Here is a 14,006-nt window from a genome sequence, read left to right on the forward strand (position 1 = left end):
AAGAAAAATATACGTGATTTGTTTTTGAGTTTTAGGTAATGGGAGATTGAAAAACGGGTTAAAGAAAAATGGAAAAACTAACGGAACGTTTTATTAACACGTCTGGCTTTTATAATGGTTGTTAAGCAAGTGAAGAAAATTCTGTAACAAACTAAAAATGTTGCTATGGTTCGCAACAAATCAGAACTACTTCGATTGGATTGAATTGGCTATGGCATTGTACATCTTAATATCCCCGCTCAATTCCGGAGACCATCAATCCAAGACCTGCTCGATGTCGCTGAAATGCGCCTGCTGGCAATCCTTTGGTCATGATGTCAGCTAGTTGCTCATTCGTTGATTTGTAGCGCACAACGACTCGTCCTCGCTGTATCATTTCTCGCACGAAACGATACTTCACATCAACGTGCTTCATACGACCGGTGTCTCTTTCGTCCTCTACAACCCTGATGGTTGACTGATTGTCTTCGAAATAAATTACAGGTCCATCCAGATTCCTACCTATGTCCCGTAACAATCGCTCCATCCAAATACCATGGCATACAGCAACATTAAGAGCTATTAACTCCGCTTCGGTCGATGATAGGGAGACAGTCGGTTGTTTCCTAGTCACCCATCCTACCGTGCAGCCATATACACGGAAAACATATCCGGTGAGTGATCGTCTATCCACCGGATCATTTGCCCAATCTGCATCACAAAATGCTTCCATGATTGGTGCCTCGCTGTTTCCTTTAAAGAACAGCCCAAAATCTAATGTGCCACGGATGTAACGCAGTAAACGCTTCAGGTGCACCCAATGCTCATCCGTCGGACAATTTTGAAATTGGCTGAAATAGTTAACCGCCACACATAAATCGGGTCGCGACGTCAATGTCACATACATTAAGCAACCAATCAGCTCACGATAAGGCTTATTTGTCCGATGGCTTTCATCTCCTTTCAGCAGTCGTAAACGACACTCAATCGGGGTGGAAATAGGTTTGCTTTCATGCATGTTGAATCGCCGCAACAAACCTTCCAGGAAAATACGCTGGCTGATCCGCAAAAATCTATTCTCGATGTTTCTTTCTATTTTCATGCCCAGGAAACTCTTAACTTCGCCGATGTCCGTCATCTCGAACTCGCAAGCTAAAGATCGTTTCACCTCTTCAATTTCCTTCAGCTGCGGACCGATGATTAACATGTCATCCACATAGAGCAACAGGAAAACTAAATTAGCTCCAGTTCTTTTCACGTACAGACACTGATCACTTAAACCTCTCTTGAACCCAAGCTTCTCCACAAATACATGAAATCGTTCGTTCCATGCCCTGGACGCCTGCTTGAGGCCATACAACGAGCGATTCAGACGACATACTAAGCCTGTTTCTTGTTCGAAACCTTCTGGCTGAACCATGTATATTTCCTCTGATATTTTTCCATTCAAAAACGCAGTTTTTACGTCCATTTGATGGATTCTCATCTTTTCATGGTTAGCAACAGCTAGAACCGTACGGAGTGTATCTAACTTTGCAACTGGAGCATAGGTTTCCGAATAATCAAACCCATATCTTTGTGTGAATCCTCGCGCTACGAGCCTGGCCTTGTAGCGATCTTCTCCACCGTCTTCACACCGTTTCAGCTTAAACACCCATTTACAAGTTATCGGGATACGACCTGACGGGATCTTGGTCAAAGACCATGTATTGTTTCTCTTCAGTGCTTTCATTTCCTCGTTCATGGCTGCTTTCCACTTCGGCCAATCAGCTCGCTTCTTCACCTCAGACAACGAACTCGGGAAATTTTCCACGAAATTAATTGCACTCAGAGCGAATCCACTATAGTCCATTTCGTAATCATGTTGCCACATCGGAGGTTGACATTTCCGTTGCAATCGTGATGTACTCCTGGATGTACCCTCTCTACATCGCGAACGCTGCATGTCCCGCAATGCATCTTCTTGATTCGTGTCAGATTCGTGTTCACATATGGTCTCATCAGCACAGCTATCGAAATGCTCTTCATCAGCAGTCTCTTCAACCGCTATCACGCTCTCCATATCACTTTCAGCATCAGAATCTTCCTCGAATCTTTTCATGCGCACGATATCTTGACTGATAACATTTTCTGGAACTGCAGGAACTCTATCTTCGATGAAAATCACGTCTCGCACAACTACAATTGATTTCTGCTGCGGATCCCACACCCTGTAGCCATTGTGAGCGTAACCGATGAACACTCCTCGCCATGATTTCGAATCCAGCTTCTTACGATGTTCCTTTGGAATATGCACATACACTTCCACACCAAACACCCGTAGCTTTTGCACATCAGGCTTGCGACCTTCCCATAGTTCGAATGGAGTTTTCTTGATTTCGAGAGCACTCGCTGGACTACGATTCGAAAGAAATGCTGCAGTTTGGATCGCCGGACCCCAAAACTTTTTGTCAACTCCAGAGTCTTCTAGCATAGAACGCGCCTTCTCCACTAGTGTTCTATTCATGCGTTCACTCACGCCATTCTGTTCCGGGGTATAAGGAACGGTCCACTCGATTTGTATTCCTTTACTGTGACAAAATTCTTGGAACGCACCAGCTCTATATTCTCCGCCGTTATCACAGCGGAAACGCGATATCTTGCAACCAAACTTCGCCGATACAAGGGCCTCGAACTCCTTGAATTTACTGGTGACTTGATCTTTAGAATTCAACAAGTAGATTACCGTGAATCGACTCCAATCATCGATGAACGTGACAAAATATCTTTCGTTGCTTATTCCCACAGGCGATACCGGCCCACACACGTCTGAGTGGATTATTTCCAACACTCGCGTTGACCGTCTATTCTCGCGTGTTGTAAATGGCATTCGAGTCTGCTTTCCAGCGATGCACGACTCACAAACGATTTCGTCACCAGGACGACCTATAAGCTTCGTATTGAGACCGACAATCATTTCGTTACGCACTAAAATTTCCAAATTCTTCGCACTTAAATGGCCATACCGACGATGCCATAGTTCGAGTTCTTTTGGTACACGACCACACGAATAGAACGACGATTTATTTTCGAATTTTTCTTCTGTATAAAGATTCAGATTGTACAGTTTTCCGCGTCGTTCACCAATAGCGACAGCACCCGATTCACGTTCGATGCTAACTGTACCATTTACGAACACTATCTTCAGTCCATTCATCTCGATTTTCCGTACCGACAGCAAATTAACACATGCTTCCGGAATATACAGAACGTCTTTCAGTACTATAGAAATCGATTCACCATTCACTACAGAACGCAGGCGAATCACGCCACGATGCTTCGCGATGATCGATTGTCCTTGCTTTGCAACTGCGATTTCAATGGGCTTCTGCATCGGGATCAATTCCTCGAATAAACCACGGTCATTCGCAATATGTTCCGACGATCCTGAATCGATTATCCAATTCACTTCCTGTTTCTTCGGAATTTTCTCAGCAACAACAAAACACACCGCCTTTTCATCAGATCCGTAATATGCGTTTGGTTTCCTCGATTCATTTCCATTTTTCTTCTCGGAACAATCTGCAACTCTGTGGCCTTCCTTTCCACAGCCGAAACACTTGATTTTGTTCTTCTTCTGCTGCCTTTGCGGCTTCCGAACTCGCGACCCAGAAAAAGCTGCTGAATCCGTATTCGCCTTGATGTTTTCGACATCCGCACTCCTCTTCTTTGTCTCCTCATCGAGTAAACGACACTTGACAAATTCGAGCGTTAACGTCTCCTCCGGCATCGTCTCGATGGCAGTCACAACCGTTGCATATGACGGCCCCAAAGTCAACAATAAATGGCACACGATATCAAGTTCATCAATGCCAGCGCCTGTGGCTTTGTACTCACGTACTATCCGATCGAATTTGAGAAAATGCTCTTGTAGACTAGCACCGTCCTGCCGAAGAGTGATCAGTTTCTTCTTCAAATGCAGCCGACTCGCTATGCTTCGTCTCTCAAAAATTCGTTGAAGTGCTTGCCAAATCGCTTTCGAGGTCAACTTGTCTTGGATATATTCCAATTGACTATCGTGAATACGGGAGATCAACAACGATCGACATCTTTTATCCCTCTTCTGTCTCTTCTCCAAAGCCTTCGTCTTGAAATTTCGTTCCTCAGCCGTGTCTTCCTGATTAATTTTCAGCTCTTCTACTTCCGCTACTTCCTGCTGGATGCATTCCATCAGCTCATGCTCATCAAGTAGAGCCAACATCCGGAACTTCCACGACGGATAGTTAGAACCATCAAAAAGTGGCACACGGACAAAATCGCCTTCTTTTTCCATTTTCATCCAATAAAAACTTATTCTCGACACTCGCGAATAACTGGGCCCATAACCTAATGGGAGATTGAAAAACGGGTTAAAGAAAAATGGAAAAACTAACGGAACGTTTTATTAACACGTCTGGCTTTTATAATGGTTGTTAAGCAAGTGAAGAAAATTCTGTAACAAACTAAAAATGTTGCTATGGTTCGCAACAAATCAGAACTACTTCGATTGGATTGAATTGGCTATGGCATTGTACATCTTAATATTAGGTTACATTAGCATCATTTTCTTAGTTCAAAAACAAAATCCAGATGTCTCACCGATCGTTTACGTTTTGCGTTAGATCGCCAATTAGAAGTTCAAAAGCGAAAGTTATATATTGAAAGTGAGAATAAAACCAGAAATTAAAGAGGCGAAAAGACGAGAAATTATAAAGAAAAGTAAGGTCTATAGGATGTAAAATGTGATTTACAACTAAAATTTGAATTTCGCCTGGATTTGATGCAAAACGAACAGCAAATCAATTGAATAATTTGTCTGCCATAGAAATTGTTAAGGGAAACTACAGTTTGTATGAATTTATAAAAGAACTAAATTATAGAATTATTGAAAATAAAATTTATTTACAGCTTTAAGCTGCCGCTGAAAAAGGGCTGCTTTAAAGAGTTCCATCATTCAGTTATTCCGAACAAAAATAATGAATGAAAATTAATTTTTCTATTTCGAATATGTATTCTATACAATACAGTATTACGTAATATCGAACTGGAATTGTGTCTGATGATGATTTTATATTATAATGGCGAGTTTTTGTAAATGTTGTGTGTTGTGAAATATATAGCCAAATGGTTAAGAGAGCGTCGTGTTTTAAGTAATCGAATAACTTAAGAATCTCCATTCAAATTTTAAGATTGCACAACTGTCTTCTTTAAATTTTCGCGAATTTGACGGTTGTTTCGAGTTAAATATGATTAGCGAATGGGCGCACCTTGTTACATAGATCTGCCTTGAGCTCACCGAGTACAGTAATCGTTCGCTAACTGGTCCTGGTTTAAATGGTCTGCTTTTTAACTGGGCGAACGTTAACTGATCCTTGGACCAATTGGCGATCTAACGTACAAATCTACACCTAGGCGGCGCTGCGGTGAAAGTGATGATGGTTTTAAATTTTGCCATATGAGCTTATGGAAGGTTTGTAGTTCTTTCCATAAATTACAATGTTATAATAATAAAAGATTATTTGATTGCGATGAGTTTGTAAGAAATTTAATTCTGCGCAATTTTATATATAACATGTTATTTATTTACCTCTTTCAGTAGTGAAAACTATAAAAATGTTGACAATGGTTGAATTGAAGAAGGACATTAGAGAGCACAATCAAACTCAAGTAGAAAAATGCACGATTCCTGCATGTGAGAACTACCTTGGAAAGCCCGGAAGAAAAATATACGTGATTTGTTTTTGAGTTTTAGGTTACATTAGCATCATTTTCTTAGTTCAAAAACAAAATCCAGATGTCTCACCGATCGTTTACGTTTTGCGTTAGATCGCCAATTAGAAGTTCAAAAGCGAAAGTTATATATTGAAAGTGAGAATAAAACCAGAAATTAAAGAGGCGAAAAGACGAGAAATTATAAAGAAAAGTAAGGTCTATAGGATGTAAAATGTGATTTACAACTGAAATTTGAATTTCGCCTGGATTTGATGCAAAACGAACAGCAAATCAATTGAATAATTTGTCTGCCATAGAAATTGTTAAGGGAAACTACAGTTTGTATGAATTTATAAAAGAACTAAATTATAGAATTATTGAAAATAAAATTTATTTACAGCTTTAAGCTGCCGCTGAAAAAGGGCTGCTTTAAAGAGTTTCCATCATTCAGTTATTCCGAACAAAAATAATGAATGAAAATTAATTTTTCTATTTCGAATATGTATTCTATACAATACAGTATTACGTAATATCGAACTGGAATTGTGTCTGATGATGATTTTATATTATAATGGCGAGTTTTTGTAAATGTTGTGTGTTGTGAAATATATAGCCAAATGGTTAAGAGAGCGTCGTGTTTTAAGTAATCGAATAACTTAAGAATCTCCATTCAAATTTTAAGATTGCACAACTGTCTTCTTTAAATTTTCGCGAATTTGACGGTTGTTTCGAGTTAAATATGATTAGCGAATGGGCGCACCTTGTTACATAGATCTGCCTTGAGCTCACCGAGTACAGTAATCGTTCGCTAACTGGTCCTGGTTTAAATGGTCTGCTTTTTAACTGGGCGAACGTTAACTGATCCTTGGACCAATTGGCGATCTAACGTACAAATCTACACCTAGGCGGCGCTGCGGTGAAAGTGATGATGGTTTTAAATTTTGCCATATGAGCTTATGGAAGGTTTGTAGTTCTTTCCATAAATTACAATGTTCTAATAATAAAAGATTATTTGATTGCGATGAGTTTGTAAGAAATTTAATTCTGCGCAATTTTATATATAACATGTTATTTATTTACCTCTTTCAGTAGTGAAAACTATAAAAATGTTGACAATGGTTGAATTGAAGAAGGACATTCGAGAGCACAATCAAACTCAAGTAGAAAAATGCACGATTCCTGCATGTGAGAACTACCTTGGAAAGCCCGGAAGAAAAATATACGTGATTTGTTTTTGAGTTTTAGGTTACATTAGCATCATTTTCTTAGTTCAAAAACAAAATCCAGATGTCTCACCGATCGTTTACGTTTTGCGTTAGATCGCCAATTCAAGAGCAGAATTTCGATAACAGTCGACGCCATATTCAAATGGAAGATTTTCTGTGTGGGGCATCATTCGAATGTAGTTTTAAATGTTATGAAAATTGACATTATTTTTGCATGACAAAAACAATGATTAAATTACAAAAAAATAATTTCCTCAAATTATATTTCATACCTGTTGTTGCACTCAATGCGAAACTTCGTTGGAATCTTTTTGTTTATCCAATTTCATGATCAACGCGAATCAAACAATTCATTGAAGTTCCCCTCGATTTTATTTGACGTTTTACATGCCGGACCAGTTAAAACGCGAATTTCGATAACTGGTCTTCCCTTTTCGCCCAGCTAGCGAATGTTTACTGTAGTTTGATAGTTTGGCAATGACAGCTTTATTTGCGACACATCTTGACTCGCGGATCATATCCTCTTGGCCGGGGCCTGGTGCAACCAGACACTTCCGTCCCAGGTGCGAAAGCTCACTCGACGCCAAGGTGTTGTAACAATACCTTTCTACCATTTTTAGTCAGTTTCAGTTTTATTACAAAGAAAATTAAATGTAAGCGATTACATTAGTTATATCAATATCAATTATTAAACAAACATAAAAGCAACTGTGTTGCTTGCTACTCCATTCTCACAACTTAATAGTCGTCCAATTTTCAATTGATATCTCTTTTCGAAACCATTCTTTTCAATTCCTTTTTTCTATTTAAATTTCAACTTCTGGCATTGCTCATCATATTCTATTATTGTTACTGTTCATTGACACTCCGTTCACTATTGGCACTAATCACCGGTGGCAAATTGGCAAACTCCTTCCACAGCCGCTGGAATTCCAACTGAAACGGTAAAACAATATCCGCTTTCGATGTGATTATCATGTTATCCCAGTTGCCGGAAAGGGCCTGCATCGTCCAGTTGGTCGATCCGCTAATGATCATTCCACCGAGGGGTAGCGGCTCGGTACCCATCTCCTGAATTTGGCATTTTTCTATCTTCCTTTTCTGTTGCAGATTACAGCGAGAACATCCATTTTGTGATCCATCGTCGACTAGCTCACATCGTGCTCTTCTTCCGGTTTTCATTCTATCGACATTCTTACCACATTCATTAGCATTATTATCGATAATGGTGCCATCATTCATTGCATCACAGCAAAAACCACTTTTACGAACATTCTCCATATGATAACATCGCGGGCAGAGCCAATCGGTATCGATCAGACAAAACTTGTGGTGCATCAACCGGGCATCATCCATCCGATTGAAACGCACCGGAATTCCTTCTCGGACCAGTTTGATCATCTGTGAACCCGAACTGTACGCCATCGTGGAACATCCGACAACACGTATACGAACGCCTCGTTTCGCAGCCCGCAGGACGGCATCTGCAATGCTATCGACGGTTATAATGTACATACATAGATTGATCGACATCCGGGCCCTGTCCAGAAAGCCCACTATTCGGTTTACGTGCTCCTTTATGAAGTCATCCATGGATGTTCCGGTCGCATACCCTTCGATGCTTCGTTCATTCGCAAAATACACTTCGGTCAATTCTCGACCCACTCGTCGTCGTGCCTCACGTCTCTCATGGTAGGCTCGCAAGCTATGATACATTTCGTAGATCAATTCCGTTCCTACACCAATTCCGAGCACAACAGCGGATACGCGAATCCATCGTGGAAGGGCTAAGATCATATCCTTCATTTCTTTTTTCTTGTTAGCGTATCGGTCGCTAGAAAACTATTACGCGATTTGTAACCAGCCAGTCTGTATTCACTTAACTCACACCGAACTTTACGTACTTTACGTAAACGGAAAATTTCGTGACAAAATAATGAAAACGCGAAAAAATGATTTCTCGATCAGTAAACGGCTTAACAAACTTGACAAAGTGCCATCCAAGACGGGTCTATGGTACCAAGGCGCCTAGAAGTATATACTAAGGTGGGCCAACTTGCTAAAACCACTCTTCAGCCATCTTGGAAGTCTACTGTGTTTTGTTTGTAAACAAAACACAATACGCTATTGCCGAAGCTCGCTGGTGATCAGTCTGTCTCTTTCACGCTACAAGGAAATAATTCCCCTTCTACTTTCTTCCGTGCTGTTTTCATATACCGCTCCCCTAACCCACTTAGTGACGAAACGGCCTCACCTAGTACCATAGACCCGTCTTGTATTTGCTTGTAGCGTGAAAGAGACAGACTGATCACGAGCGACCTTCGGCAATAGCGTATTGTGTTTTGTTTACAAACAAAACACAGTAGACTTCCAAGATGGCTGAAGAGTGGTTTTAGCAAGTTGGCCCACTTTAGTATATACCAAGACGGGTCTATGGTACTAGGTGAGGCCGTTTCGTCACTAAGTTGGTTAGGGGAGCGGTATATAAACAGTACGGAAAGAAGCAGAAGGGGAATTATTTCCTTGAAGCGTGAAAGAGACAGACTGATCACGAGCGAGCTTGGGTACAAGCGTATTGTGTTTTGTTTACAAACAAAACACAGTAGACTTCCAAGATGGCTGAAGAGTGGTTTTAGCAAGTTGGCCCACCTTAGGATATACTTCTACGCGCCTTGGTATATACTTCTAGGCGCCTTGGGTGCCATCATATTAATGCACTGAGAGAAATAATTAATAACGATTTTGACGTAGGACTACGTCTTTCTTTTCTATACCGGGGTATAGAATCAAAATTTCGAAAAAGAAAGCGTTACGCCGGAGACCGAGTTTTTGAGCATTAATAGCTCCTAAACGACTGAACGAAATGGTATGATAAACACTTAATTCGAAAGATAAAATGTCTACGCGTTATATACTTGTTACTTTTTGATCCAAAAACTTGTTTCTACAGCCTTAAAATTGCCTTCATGTTGTTTTCAGGTTATTTAAATCACCAATCGATATATAAGCGAGCGCTGCTCGCAAATCCTCTCAGTTATAATTGAACAGCGATTGGAGCATGTTGTCGCTGTTGTGGTGAAGCTGGTGGTGAAGTTCATCATGAAAGCGCTGATGAACTGTTTGTGCACCTTAGGCCAGAAGGGAATCCATCAGGAGGAAAGTGATGCTACTGAAAAGGCGACAAAGAGAGTATCAGCATCGAAAAACGGTTCCGCTTGAGACATCGATAGTCCTTCATCACCCTTGCGGTTATACCACAGATATAACCCACTTCCTGTTTTCTTGGTAAATGCTACCAATCTACTATTTTTTTTGTCGTACTAATAGCGAATTCGTTTTTGTTCGGTTTCAGCCCCAGTGCTAAACCAGGGGTTAGACATCAACTGAATATAGGCTACCCAAAATCAAAATCAATATGGCGTCATTTGTTTACCAACATATCATTCACGAGGGTTGAAATCGTTGAAATCACGGAAATAGCGCTGCTTTATTTCTAATTGCATGAGCGATTTTCATATTTCGGTTTCACACGGAGATGTTCACACTTAACGTGGAGTTTCAAGTTAGCCACTATTCGACTATATAACCGGACCGAGTTGTAAACAACAGTAATTGACAGAATCAAAATGTTAGTGAACCGCAGCAATATTGGGTACACTGGTAATATGAGGGATTTGACGTTTTAGTCATACCCCTGTGCTAAACTAACTGCTGTCAAAACGCATTTCTTTATTCACTCAGTTTCATTTATTTGTTTATTTACTTGAAACACTTATAACACTTATAACTTAATTTTAACAAGTGTTATAAGTGTTTCAAGTAAATAAAGAACATGATGCGAAAATTTTCATTCAAATTTTAACATTTTAACACCGGCTTCGTGTCTTGTATTTTGATAGAGATTACACTAACAAGTTTGAGATCCGAATTATGGCCCCTAATTGGAAGTTGCCTCCAGACATCGAGACCGCACCACTGTCATCACGAATGTCGCGATCAAACGGATATCCGGTATCCAGCCTATTCGGCCAATATTTGCCATCCGGCCGGATATCGGATGGTAAAAAAATCAATAATTTTTCATTCAAACAAGATAAATCATATAGATAAAGATCAAACATCATATTAACTGATAACATTAATTCGTCAACACTATTACTTTTATTGTGAATTCTTTACCAGACTGATTACGCTTTGCTTCGTACACCAGGACAGCTTCAGAGAAAAATCGTTCTTTGTAAATACTACTGTAAGAAGCTGAAAGATAAACTCTTACAAACCTTGCCGATTGGGGTACTGCTTAGAGTTCAATTACGACCAAACGTAAGGAACGTGAATGCGATCCTTTCGAAATGTTTTCACACAACAGTCGATTTCGTTAGTAATAGGATTTTTTCTTTTCGTGACGATGACTATCATATTCATTTGTAACTTCGTTGGGACTGTCTCAAAAGGTGACGTGAGCTACTCGTATCAGGTTTAATTCAGTTTCGTTTCTTTTGTTTCGTTTAATTTGATTTGTGTCGAAATAAGTGTACCCCCTCTCAGATTATTATCCCTGAAGACAGTTCCATGTTTTTTAAATCTTGAATGAAAATAATTGATTTTTGTTCTTTGCTTATTTGCTTATTCGTAGTACTTACTTTAACTCGACTAGTATTAAAATAATTCAATATATCCACAAAAATTTCATAATTGTAATATAAAATGATTGACAGAAAAAATGTGTTCAATATTCCTTGCCAAGGACTTGACACTTTATTAAGGGATGTTCATTCTATACGGAAAATTTAATAATAGTTGATTATTACTATGTAAAGATGTGTTTATTTCTCCCTAAAATGCAATTTTTTATGAGCTTCATGCAAAAATGCGGTTTCTACCAGTTTCGTCTTCGCAAATAGAGAGCCGAATATCCGGCTATTCGCCTCGGAGCTTGCCGAATATCCAGTATCCGGTATTTTCATTTCCCGGAAAATGAAAGATGGCTAAAAAATTATGCTTTTTTTTATTCTTTATTTGAGAGGCTTTCAGCCTCCTGGGCTGGTTCGCCTAAAAATTATGCTTGAATATTGGGGTTCCTAGCGTTAATAATCGAAATTACACCAATGGCTTTCGTAAAAAAAATATTTTTTGTGTTAATGGGTCAAATGTTATAGGAAAATTGCTAATCCAATAAAATGAAGCGAAAATTTTAATTCAAATGTTAACATTTTGAAACTACCTGTTAATCTGGTACAGGTTGGGTTTTTTTATATTTTGAACATGACTTATTTCAAGAAAAAATGTAATATTTAAGCGTAAAGGTGAGATTTATTGAGATATTATAAGTACTGATTGCGAAATCGTAATTTTTTAAAATTCTATTTGAATGATTACCAAGAATTGTTTACAATGATATTGCAGCGAAATTAGAAAAAATAGCAGTAGATTGTCAAATAACAAATTGTAGAGACCTTTATTTGGGTTGATAGAAACAATCAAGTTTATTATGGTTTTTGGTATAATATTAATTACACCTTCAAAACCACTATCTTTTAAGTTTTACACTTCCAAAATGTTATTCAAAATCCACTAATTTATCAGAATTTATCAAATCAGTTCAGATAATAAAATCGCTCAAAAAGGGTCGCACAAACGAGGAATCGAACAAAAAAGGATCGCACGAAAACAAAAAAAAATGCCTGTAGGGTAACACGGGGTGATATGGTCATATGGGGTGATTTGGTCATATGGGGTGATTTGGACCACCCCTTTATCTCAAAAATTACGGCTCAACTTGGATTTTTTACAATGTCATTTCCTTCTATTGTTGAACTGTATGTACCTAAAGTAAAAAAAACTTTAGTAAAACTTCACAAGTAGAGCATAAATACATCAAGTACTTTGAGCGTCAAAAAATGTGAGTTTTCCGATCGTGGTTTTAAGGTTTTTTCCGCTGATTTAACAAACTTTTCGTGTATTGTGCAGTAAAGTTCTGTTCGCCTACAGAAGAGGAACAATTTGATGTAGCGAAACTGTAAGTTTTATAACAATAAATGAAATTAATTGCATTTTAATTTTTGCGTGTTGTGTGGGGTGACATGGACACGTTTCTGTGGGGTGAATTGGTCCTACAGGTTTGAGACTTTTCTTTGGTCTAATTGTTTCCAGATGCCGCTGAATTACAAGAAGAGGATGGACAGACAACGTTTGAAGAAGGAGGAGCTTGAAAGAGGCAGGCCATCGAGAACGGATTTTCTTTGACCAAGCATCAAAAGTGTTTGAAAATGCTCGACCAACAGTGAAAAGATTCATGCAGAATTCGAGATGGTGTCAATTCAACTTTTCTGGTCTGGAATCTGGCCAAGACACCTAGTATCGATCCCAAAACATTGTTACTGATTGTAACATTATCCCAAAATACTTTACATAAACATAAGTATGTTTTTTACGATTAAACACACACTGGACCAAATCACCCCACAGACGATTCAAATCACTCCGCATCAAATTTTAATGTCAAAAAATCATCTCTTTTATTTTATGATATATTTGGTAGATTGAAGCTTTATATAATGATTAAACATTATTTATTGAGAGAAAACAAGTGTAGCTCAGTAAACAATGGGAGATTTTTCATTTAGATCGTATTGGTTTGGAAATATTAGGCGATTTGCTTAGGTGGTCCAAATTCCCCCCTTTTCCCCTATATGCTGTATTAATTTTTCTCATCTTTCAAACGGGAGCAACAAAACCGTCTTAAGTAGCGTACTTTTCTATGTAGAGCCAGTTTGAGGTAAACAGAGTCCGAAACAAAAAAAAAAGACGGGTGGGTAATGTCGGGGACATAACCGGAGTGACGTAGGACTACTATACAAAAGGGACAGCTTTTGCTAAATATATATTTTAAATATATTGTTTTATTTTCTTCTCCTACGTGAATACCTACCTATCTACCTGAAAAATGGATTAGTTTACTGTTTACTCTTTATGAACATGTTGGGGGTTCTGAAAAGAACCTTTTGTGTTGTGTTTTTGCTTTTTTTTACAAACTTTCTCAATTTTTTCTCACTATCTCATAGTTGATTC

The 14,006-nt window shown here is 38.8% G+C and overlaps 1 protein-coding gene across 1 annotated transcript; it reads right to left on the reverse strand.

The window, feature by feature from the left end:
- Positions 1–7,390: 7,390 nt before the first annotated feature.
- Positions 7,391–9,158, reverse strand: LOC129769379 (uncharacterized). Its single transcript, XM_055771619.1, has one exon. It carries the CDS (start codon positions 8,739–8,741, stop codon positions 7,785–7,787), a length of 957 nt encoding a protein of 318 aa, XP_055627594.1. The 5' UTR covers positions 8,742–9,158; the 3' UTR covers positions 7,391–7,784.
- Between the last annotated feature and the right edge of the window lie 4,848 nt (positions 9,159–14,006).

The sequence above is a fragment of the Toxorhynchites rutilus genome, chromosome 2, assembly GCF_029784135.1.
Source record: "Toxorhynchites rutilus septentrionalis strain SRP chromosome 2, ASM2978413v1, whole genome shotgun sequence".
Lineage (NCBI taxonomy): Eukaryota > Metazoa > Arthropoda > Insecta > Diptera > Culicidae > Toxorhynchites > Toxorhynchites rutilus.